This window comes from Rhinichthys klamathensis, unplaced genomic scaffold (assembly GCF_029890125.1).
Source record: "Rhinichthys klamathensis goyatoka isolate OS25496 unplaced genomic scaffold, OSU_Roscu_1.1 h1tg000005l_1, whole genome shotgun sequence".
Classification (NCBI taxonomy): domain Eukaryota; kingdom Metazoa; phylum Chordata; class Actinopteri; order Cypriniformes; family Leuciscidae; genus Rhinichthys; species Rhinichthys klamathensis.
The window spans coordinates 6,550,273-6,561,069 of NW_026606558.1; the positions used below are offsets into that span (position 1 = coordinate 6,550,273).

The following is a 10,797-nucleotide window of genomic DNA, read 5'->3' on the forward strand; positions in this document are numbered from 1 at the left end:
GATCAATGAGCTGAGAAAACAACTAGAGGCGCTAGTAGCCGACACTTTGCTGTATTTGAGAATCTAGATTCTCTAAAAGGCGGTACATAAAGAACATGTTTGAATATTAGTGTAATCTTATATTCTCTAAAGACGTTTTAGGCTCTTTAGAAATATTTGGAAAGTCAAATAACATATAAGGATGTCATAAATTGGTTTAGGATGCATGCATCGACTAGAAATCATTTAGGCCCATTTATTGAGTTTAGTAAGCAAAGTGGTCAGTGATCATCTGTCTACTGTTGGTTATCATAGACTTTTGGTTGTAGCCTAAAGTGATTTTTTGTTGTTGTTAGTGTTTTTGTACATGTGGTGAGTTCAGCCTATTAGAGGAGTCAGAAGAAGATATTTGGACTTTAGCTAAGCTACCTCATAAAATATGGCACAATGGCTGGAAAATTACAGCAAAATGTATTAAAGATGCACTCAAACACAAATATATTACAAGTGCTGCCTGATTTGAAATTTGTCTTGGACTCCACATAAACGCTAAAAGTTTCACTTGCCACTACTTTCCATTACTGAACACAGTTAATTATGCAAGGGACAGACTCCAATAATAACAGGTACTGTAGGCCTACTGTATACAGCTGGTTGTGTGATCTCAACATGACGGCTACCTCCATGTAAAATAAAACAGTTTAATTAGGCTACTGATATGACAGAGGCAATTTATTTCATGTGAGATGAAAATCTTTTTAATAAGGTTAATGACTAAATGCACCTTTAACCTTTGTTGTTTTCCTCTGCTCTGCTACTAATTCTATAGGAATTTACGAATACAAATACTTGCATTTATATTTTATAATATATACAATAGCTTATATATATATTGAACAGTCATCACCTGGCATCGTAGAGCATCTCTAAATCGTACTTTGAACATGTTTCCACCCAAAAATGTTGAAATACTTTGTTGAACAGTGCAGTTAAAATAAATACAACTGCAAAAAACATTATTGGGTTAAACTTCAGTGTATTGTTCATATAAATGTATTTCTCAATTAACATTATTGTGAATGAGAGTTTGTAGTCTAAATTGAATATAGTGAGATTGTGAGAATGTATTGAATGAGTCTTCACATTCACTGAGCCCTACAGGAGAGCCAGGGAGCCCCCATTCAAGAGCTTTGTTAAAGCCTTGTGAATAGACTATGGAGTACACATATTCAAGAATAAATAAACATTTGTTCGGGACATTCATTAAAATGAAAAATGAGAATAAATGCTGTGAAGTTTTGAGGTTTACAGGTACATATATTAATATTCGATCAATTCGAGACACTCATCAGTGAAGGAGAAAGTGCCTTTGTTTTAACCTCTCAAGTCTTAAATTCATGTTTGTCTGTTTATCTAACTATAAGTAAGTTTGCAACTACATTAGAGGGTTAGTAGACTCCATATCTGCAAAAACTTTTGATGGTCTCTCAACAGACATTCTACTGACTATTGATTTGTAACTACATGTCAACTTATTCTACTAACCCAAATCCTAACACTTAACCCTAACCTGTCTATACTCCAATGAGAGTTAGTTGACATGAAGTTGCAAAGTTACTTATATAGTTAGTAGAATGTCTAAAAGTGAACCATTGAAATAAAGTCTTACCTCTTTCTCTGTTTTGCATCTCAGTGAAAGGCAAATCATACTTTCTGATTAGTGCCGGATAACGCTCCACTTTACATTGATTTATTTTTATTAATCAATCATGTATATAAAAATATCATAATGAATTCTCCACTGAACAAACTTTAATTGTTAGAGGACAAAAATAAACATCAAACAATTTATGAAACATAAACATTAGACACAGTGGTATTTGATATTATACCACACAAAAAAGGGTGACCTTTTAAAAAAGGACACATCCAAAGTGCAAACTGACTGAATTGTGTAAAATGGCTCTCCAGTCAAGTTCAAATCACAGACATTTCCAGCTTATGTCACTCAAAAAGATTTGTAGAAGTGCATCCAAATCTCTCTCTTGCATACATTTTACTCATTTATATATATATATATATTTAATCACTGCTACATGATATGAAGAGACATTTTAAAAACATGATGGTTCAGTATACTGGTTCTGTTATGGCCAGGATGAATGGTGGTGCAGGTAAGTGCCCATAAGTGCTGTAGATGGGGCAAGCTTTAAATTGACAGGGCCAGTCTGTCCAGAGATAACGCACCGCAGTAATTGAAGCAGCTGTACACGGTGGTTTAGATACATAGACATAATTTAAGCCATGTTTTATTATGGGAACAGGCAACCAATTGTTGTTTGATCCACACATTTTATCCTCAGAACAGCAGATCTACAGTAGAAAAAAAAAGCATACACAGTCAAGGTAAGATCAACAGTAACATTCTCATCTTAAAAGAAGGGTAGGCAATTTTGGAGAGGCTAGCAATAGCAATAGCGCGAGCAAGGTATGCAAATACTTAGGTTGACAGGCAGGTAGGACAGCCTATAATTGCATTCGGACCGAATACAGTGATTGAATGACATTTTTTTTGGCCTCAAGACTTCCACAGAAGATACACTCACCTAAAGGATTATTAGGAACACCTGTTCAATTTCTCATTAATGCAATTATCTAATCAACCAATCACATGGCAGTTGCTTCAATGCATTTAGGGGTGTGGTCCTGGTCAAGACAATCTCCTGAACTCCAAACTGAATGTCAGAATGGGAAAGAAAGGTGATTTAAGCAATTTTGAGCATGGCATGGTTGTTGGTGCCAGACGGGCCGGTCTGAGTATTTCACAATCTGCTCAGTTACTAGGATTTTCACGCACAACCATTTCTAGGGTTTACAAAGAATGGTGTGAAAAGGGAAAAACATCCAGTATGCGGCAGTCCTGTGGGCGAAAATGCCTTGTTGATGCTAGAGGTCAGAGGAGAATGGGCCGACTGATTCAAGCTGATAGAAGAGCAACTTTGACTGAAATAACCACTCGTTACAACCGAGGTATGCAGCAAAGCATTTGTGAAGCCACAACACACACAACCTTGAGGCAGATGGGCTACAACAGCAGAAGACCCCACCGGGTACCACTCATCTCCACTACAAATAGGAAAAAGAGGCTACCACTTGCAAGAGCTCACCAAAATTGGACAGTTGAAGCCTGGAAAAATGTTGCCTGGTCTGATGAGTCTCGATTTCTGTTGAGACATTCAGATGGTAGAGTCAGAATTTGGCGTAAACAGAATGAGAACATGGCTCCATCATGCCTTGTTACCACTGTGCAGGCTGGTGGTGGTGGTGTAATGGTGTGGGGGATGTTTTCTTGGCACACTTTAGGCCCCTTAGTGCCAATTGGGCATCGTTTAAATCCCGCGGCCTACCTGAGTATTGTTTCTGACCATGTCCATCCCTTTATGGCCACCATGTACCCATCCTCTGATGGCTACTTCCAGCAGGATAATGCACCATGTCACAAAGCTCGAATCATTTCAAATTGGTTTCTTGAACATGACAATGAGTTCACTGTACTAAAATGGCCCCCAGTCACCAGATCTCAACCCAATAGAGCATCTTTTGGATGTGGTGGAACGGGAGCTTCGTGCCCTGGATGTGCATCCCACAAATCTCCATCAACTGCAAGATGCTATCCTATCAATATGGGCCAACATTTCTAAAAAATGCTTTCAGCACCTTGTTGAATCAATGCCACGTACAATTAAAGCAGTTCTGAAGGCGAAAGGGGGTCAAACACAGTATTAGTATGGTGTTCCTAAAAATCCTTTAGGTGAGTGTATACTATGTATTTGTTTTAATATTTAGACCACTTCTATTATTGATTGCTATCAGGATGTGAAGAGAGTTTTAACCAGTATAACAAAATAAAAACATTGCCTACCCAACCTTTAAAATCAGCCCTTGTTTGAATTCATATTTTTTTAAATCACAGTTTTCTAATTGAACATGTACTTGAATTACCTCAAAAAAATCATCATCATCATCATGAATGGCATTAACAGCCTGATTAAACACGATGCTAATGAAAGACTTGTAGAGGATGGCGTGAGTAGGGAAAGGTCCTTGGAAAGACACGTTCTTCTCCCCATAGGCGACAGCTCTTGCCCCAAGCACAAGTCTGTACGCCACGTCCTGTTTATCCTCTGGGTGGATACTATTGAACCCCCAAAAACAGGCATGTTAGAGTCCAGCACTTCCATTAAACTATTGGAATAGTTTCTGCTCCTCCTCACCTTCCCCAAGGGGACTTTTTATCAGGTACATCGATAGCAACAGCCATAAAGGTGTTCTTCATGCGCTCATTAGGGGCAAAGCCATAGTCTGCTGTCTGATGCCAGCGTATTTCTCTGAACCCATCAAGCTGATCGTTTTTGCGATATGTGCTTAGCTAGAAATGAAATGGAAGTTCAATTTAATTTCATGTAATAAGTATTGATGACATATAGCTCTCAAGATATTTCCTTCCATTACTGACTATTTAAGAAAGTGGTGCTCACTGCAGAGCCAAATGACAGGGAGATCGCACTCTCTTGATGTAATGGGTGGAGTTAAGTATGTTTAGTGTGTTGGACTTTCTAGCTCACCCCATTACATCCAGCGAGGGGGAGCTGGACATCAAGCTCCTCCCATTGGCTCTGCAGTGCCTCTCTATTTAAGAGTACCTGTACGAATCCAAATGGGAAGTCTAGTGCAGTTTGGCCATCTGAGCCTTCATGGAAAGCCATCCTCCAGTCGTCAATCATGGCAGGGAAAGAGCAGTTGTATTTATCCCTGTTGTAGTTTGCATTAGCCTCACCTGAGACAAAGAGCAAAGGTAAAGATAGCAAGTCTTTGCACATGTTATAAAGGGCTATAATTCATCACCTGAGTGAGAAGTACTACCTTGGTACCATATGGCTCCTGTTATGGTCATGTTGAGTAACGGATGGATCATGGCATTCCACAGCACTGAACTCGTCCATTTAGCAGAGATGTTCCCCAAGAAGTAACTTCGCACAGACGGAGGGCTATAAGGATCACTGTAGTGAATTCAGGTTCAGAAGTTGAGAATGTCAAATGTATTTGTATTAAATGTATGTTAACTGTACTGTATTTTACAAACTATTCATTCAGCCAACCACATTTACTTATGTAGGTCAATAACGTACTATACAAGAGTGTTCATGATAAAGAAAAGAACAATCTTTTAAAAAATGTAGTTTAAAAAATGTGCCAAGTTCTTGGAAATGTAATGCTTGGTGATTTCATGTACAAGAAAAGTTAATTTAACATTTGATATGATACTTAAAGTTTTTTGGGGAGTTTAAACCTGAACTAAACCCACCTTGTCATACACAGGTAAAATATTCTGATATTTGTATATACTTACTGACCTAGACACACAGTCATGATGGTGTGAAAGGTTCTTTTTTTATTTAATTTCCTGTTTTTTCTGCAAGTTTTGTTAAAATATATATTTTTTTCTATGAAAAGGAGTCTTTAAAGAATAGAAAGTTCTATTTGAAATATATATTTTTTTGTAACATTATTATCAACATTATAAATCTTTACTGTCACTTTTGATAAATTTAATGAATCCTTGTGGAAAAAAAGTATTACATTTCTTTCCCCCTAAAAAAAACCCTACTTATACCAAACTATCGAAGGTTTTCCTTTCAGAAACAGGGTGTTTTAGTGTTATACCTGGTCATTGAGCTCTTCAATCCACACTTGTGAAGCGACCTTGGTGTTGACCAGGCTTCCACAGGTGTGCCTCCCCAACACGTCTCTACTAGTCCGATGGGATATTTCCGTGTCTCATAGAGATAGCGACCAAAGAGCCAGCAAACTGCAGAGAAATGGCTGAATTCCTTTCCACCAAGTAATTCTTGAATGAGGAACACAAAAAGACATTTCTCTTCAGGGACATGTACAGTGTCATGCATACCTTTTGCTAACAATTTTTCATTTTCATCTAGAAAACAAAAAACCGGTTGGACATCATTCACTTCAAAATTAATATTCTGTCATCATTTACTCACCCTCGAGTTGTTTCAAACCTGTATGAATGTCTTTCTTCTGCTGAACACAAAGGAAGATATTTTGAAGAATGTCAGTAACCAAACAGTTAACTGGACCCATTGACTTCCATAGTAGGAAAAAAAAAATACTATGGAAATCAATGGGTCCAACAACTCGAGGGTGAGTAAATGATGACAGCATTTTCATTTTGAAGTGAACTATCCCTCTGAGATAAAACAGGAATTCAACAAATATCCCATTTTAGCTTTTAGATTTGTAAGAACGTATTCGGTTTTCCATGCCTGCTGTTGGTCGGGACCAAGGAATCTCCACTCCTGCGAGATCAATTAGTTCCTCGTCGCTCTTCTCCAAGGCAGCCTGGAAGATCCTCACGTCAGGGAACTTAGATGCCATGGCCAGCTCCTCTGTTGCATTGATCAACTTTTAAAGAACAAGATACATTTTTGGGGTTAACTACACATCTGAAAGATGTCAACTTTAAGAGTTAAGAGAAATTTACTCACTTGATCAACAGTGAATGCCATGTTACTCTGACCACTACATAACCAGATGTCTCCAAAGAGCACATCTGTAAGAGTGATTGAGCTGTTAGTTGTACTCTGAGATGCAGTCAATATGTAGGGACCACCGGCCTCCACAGGATTGAGAGTTGTGCGCCAAATACCTGTGAGACATTGAAGCCAGAATGCACTGTCATTGTTCTGAATTCTTCCAGCCAAATTATTCATTATGATCTCTCCTTTTGTGATTCGCAGAAGAAAGTCAGTCATACAGATTTGAAATGACAAGAGTTACCATTGATAACAGGAACAGAGTGTGCAGACACTTTGTGTGGTCCAGACAACGACACCACAACCTTGGCTCCTGTCTGTCCAAATCCCCACACAACTGCTTTGGCTGGGGCTTTCTGCAGAACCATGTGACTCCCATAATAAGAAGAGAATCGTAACACTTCCGCTGGGAATACAAAGAAATTATCATGAGCTTTTATATAATGGTAAGATAAGATTGCATTGGAGTGATGGGGAAGACCAACTATGAATCGGTTCATCGAACAGTTACAGTTATTTAAAAGAATTTGTGTGTTTCTGGCTAGTAAGGCTGCCATGTCATGAAACACCATCGAAGGCCGTATCAGTTTGAAGGATCCTTGGAAGATGGTCTTTGTTTTGCATCCTTGTTTCGGCATATTTTGAAAGATGCATCAAGTTTAGCATTTACATCTCACAATTACCCACAATCCTTTACATACATAAAAGTTAATGAAAAATAATTAGCAGAAAACGAGTCTGCACTGAGCGTGTCTAATTTCATTATGAAATGCAAGATTTTTTTTAAAAAACATTTTCAAAGATTTGAAGGCATGTTGTAAATAAGTCACATAATTCTAAACTGCCCATGACATGATTGGTTGTCATTTGCTGAATTGCATTAATTGTATTTTTATTTTTAAATAGAATTGTTCCAAAATTAGGTTTTTAATAGTATTCTTGTGCCATGACCCCGGGGCAGAAACCTTTATAACGTAGCCATGCAGGCTTATGTGGCCTTCAAGTGGAGTTGGAAATTTCATAATTATGAGTTCTGAGAACATGAATGACAGAGCAAACTTGTATTTGCAAATAGGAAACTCGAAATTCTAGATGATACACTGCACAAAATGCTTTTCTTACTAAGTATTTTTCTCTTGTTTCCAGTCAAATTTCAAACTTTTCTTAAATCAAGATGCATTTACTAAAGTTGTAAAATTACATAAGATAGTATGTCTTGTTTTCTTGGGAAATAAATAAAAATGAAGTGAGTTTTTGCTTAAAAAAAAGCTCAATTATCTACCAATGGGGTAAGAAAAATAATATTGTTTCTGTTTGAATTAGGGATGCATCGATCCGATACTCAGTATCGATATCGGCTCCGATACTGCCATTTTTGCCGGATCGGGTATCGGTCAGACGAGGCCGATCCAAATCCGATATTGTGCATATTATTCTGTGTTATTGTTAAGCCCCACAAAAGGCACAAAAACATTATAAAGCACCATAAAGTTTTCGTGCACTATCTTCTAAGTGTTCTGAAGCCATTATATAGTATAATGTGAGATATAAATGAATATTTAAGTCATTAAATTCAAGACCACGTAAACTTTTTCCCTCCGCTGCGGCTGTCAGTCATTCTCCATTCAGCATCAAACAGCGCGTCGCGTTCGGGTACAAGAGTCAACACGATGAAACTCTCCAAGATGATTCAATGTTACTATTATTATACTTGATCTGTAGATAAAGGTCTATGGTTTCGCATAAAACAACTTTATATTGCTGGACTTTATTGCTGTAACTAAATCATGTTACTTTCTACCGGGCGTCTGTTAGATCGCAACACTAAAGTAGAGTCAGAGCACTATATAGTTCTTCACGCGCACAGTAACTGAAATTTAAAACTGTTAAAAGAAAAGGCTCAATAAACGATTGCATAGATTAGATAGATACTGTGTACACTACGCATCAATATGTATTTCCTTTGTGCTTTGAACTTTTAAATGCGGACTCGACGCGCTGTGACTCCGTGTTGCTTCAAGCACATCATTCTGCGCTCGCGATGCGCATAAGCGATGTGTGCCGCACTGTATTGGAGTCTTTCATAATCATATCATACTACTTTTGCGCAATGAAAGATTATTAATAGCCTTTCTTGTTCTGTCCTATCTATCATATGTTGCTGCCTCATTAAACAGCTGTGCTATACATTTAAAACATGTCTCAATTTTATAGTAGCCTATATAGGCTATATATAATAATTTATCTTTTTGATTTTTGTTATCTTGTTTTTCATGAATGTATTTTACAACAATACAAAAACAACAATCCATTTGTAACGTTTGACCAGATTTAGTGTTACACTTATTGTCTCTTATTTGTTCCCCTAATTCTTTTCACTAAATGTTCAGATTTTATACAATTATTGTGCACTCGTGATTTTTCTAGACTAAATTTTACTGCTGAATTATCCACTAATCTAGTTTATAATAGCATTTTTGTCACAGATTATGATCAAATATTTTTTGGATTTGTTGTTTTTCTTTAAAATTAAGTTATCTGTATTAAGTAGATTGTGTGTTGAACTAATAATCACTCTTTTGTGTGTTAAACACAGAGTTATATAAATTTTACTTGATATAAAAAAAACTGCACTGGTATCGGATTGGTATCGGTATCGGCCAATACTCAGAATTTTGGTATCGGATCGGATCGGTTTTGAAAAAGCGGTATCGTTGCATCCCTAGTTTGAATTAAGATTATTTTTCTTACACCATTGGCAGATAATTTTGATTAATTCCCCTGGAAAATAGGACATAATATCTTAAGTCATTTTGTACAAATTTAGTAAATGCATCTTGATTTAAGAATTTTTAGACATTTTTTTTGCAGTGCACACGGGTTGCTGATTTGGAAGGGGCATGTCAACTTTAAATATTGCTGAAACACTGATCTATAGTGTAAATAATAGGCTATATATTTAATCTATATCTAGAGATCAGTGAGCAGAAAACAAATCTGTAGTGAATAAAAAATAATGAATGATAAATTTACATGCTGTATTTCAATCATTTTTAGATGTATTCTTTTTTTTTTTTTTTTTTAAAAATAGGCTAATTCTTGTATTTTGTATACCTTCGTGTTATGAGTATTACTAGACTTATTCATTTTATCTAGCATTTAATGCGGAGGAAGACTAAACTAAGCCATGCTGGGCAAAAACAAAACAAAACAAAACGTCATGACGCTAATACGTCATTACGTGATCCTCCACCACCCCCGCCCGCGTGACATATCACCTGCATGTTGTAAACAAACACGTCCTAAAAAAATCCACTGCTGTTTATCACGCGTTTTTGCTAAACCGTATACAACCAGGATGTTTTATTTTTAGTATTTCTGCTTTCTCGTTTTTAAAGTAGCCTAAGTTACTTTGCGCCCCCCAGTCAAATTATTGGAACACTCCGTTTAGGATTTACACTAAATGTTTAGAATCAGCTCAAGCATAGGTTTAGGGAACACCGCGTTCCGACCGATTCGTGAACACAACGTCCGGTTTACTGGTAATTTATTAATTCATTCGTTCAGTGAAAAGATCCAGACTCTTTCACAAACATGCAGTGGTACTGCATTGCCATTTCAGCTGGACTGGATTTCACATAATGTAAAATTGCACAAGTTTACGCAATTTCTGTTTGCGTTCGAGTTCAATAAAACCATTTGTAGCCTACAGCGTCAGACAGAATATGCACATATCAAATGCATGTCAAAAAATGTCTATTTGAAAAGCGCATTGCAAGACACGCGGAAACAATTCAACCAATATGTAATTAGCTGTATTGTGACTTACCTGCCGAGAAAACACTGAAAAATGCGCTAAAAACTAATGAGAAAATCAGCGGAATGAACATCTTCCAAGTGATTCAAAGACCGCAGTGCCGAGAAGCTGAGCATTCACACGATGGTGCCAAACCGGTAGCTTCACTTCCTTAACTTAAAGGTGCTCTAAGCGATGTCACGCGTTTTTTAGGCCAAAACATTTTTTGTCACATACAGCAAACATCTCCTCACTAACCGCTGGCTGCCTGTCCCTATGGCTGACACGAAACAGTCGTTCCGAAGCTTTGCGAGATGCCGAAGCTCAGATGTTTCGAAACACTGTTTCCGAAGCGTGATTCAAAACACCCATGTCACGTGACTATGGCCAAACGCTGGAGTGACGCCG

General features: G+C 37.3%; 1 protein-coding gene across 1 annotated transcript; it reads right to left on the minus strand.

Annotated features, from left to right (window-relative positions):
* Window positions 1–1,769: 1,769 nt before the first annotated feature.
* On the minus strand, window positions 1,770–10,494 carry siae (sialic acid acetylesterase). The gene is made up of 10 exons (XM_056256468.1): window positions 10,423–10,494; window positions 6,838–6,999; window positions 6,546–6,706; window positions 6,324–6,462; window positions 5,704–5,887; window positions 4,903–5,039; window positions 4,683–4,816; window positions 4,254–4,408; window positions 3,982–4,174; window positions 1,770–2,352 (listed from the first exon to the last, which is right to left on the minus strand). The coding sequence occupies exons 1-10, from the start codon at window positions 10,481–10,483 to the stop codon at window positions 2,110–2,112; spliced, it is 1,569 nt and encodes a 522-aa protein (XP_056112443.1). The 5' UTR covers window positions 10,484–10,494; the 3' UTR covers window positions 1,770–2,109.
* Window positions 10,495–10,797: the final 303 nt, after the last annotated feature.

Coding starts and splice junctions, on each gene's coding strand:
- siae (XM_056256468.1), bottom strand. CDS start 10,483: ATGTTCATTCCGCTGATTTTCTCATTAGTTTTTAGCGCATTTTTCAGT. Junction 5,888..6,323: donor TTGGTCCCGACCAACAGCAG/GCATGGAAAACC, acceptor TCCTCATTCAAG/AATTACTTGGTGGAAAGGAA. Junction 4,409..4,682: donor TCCCATTTGGATTCGTACAG/GTACTCTTAAAT, acceptor TTTCATTTCTAG/CTAAGCACATATCGCAAAAA.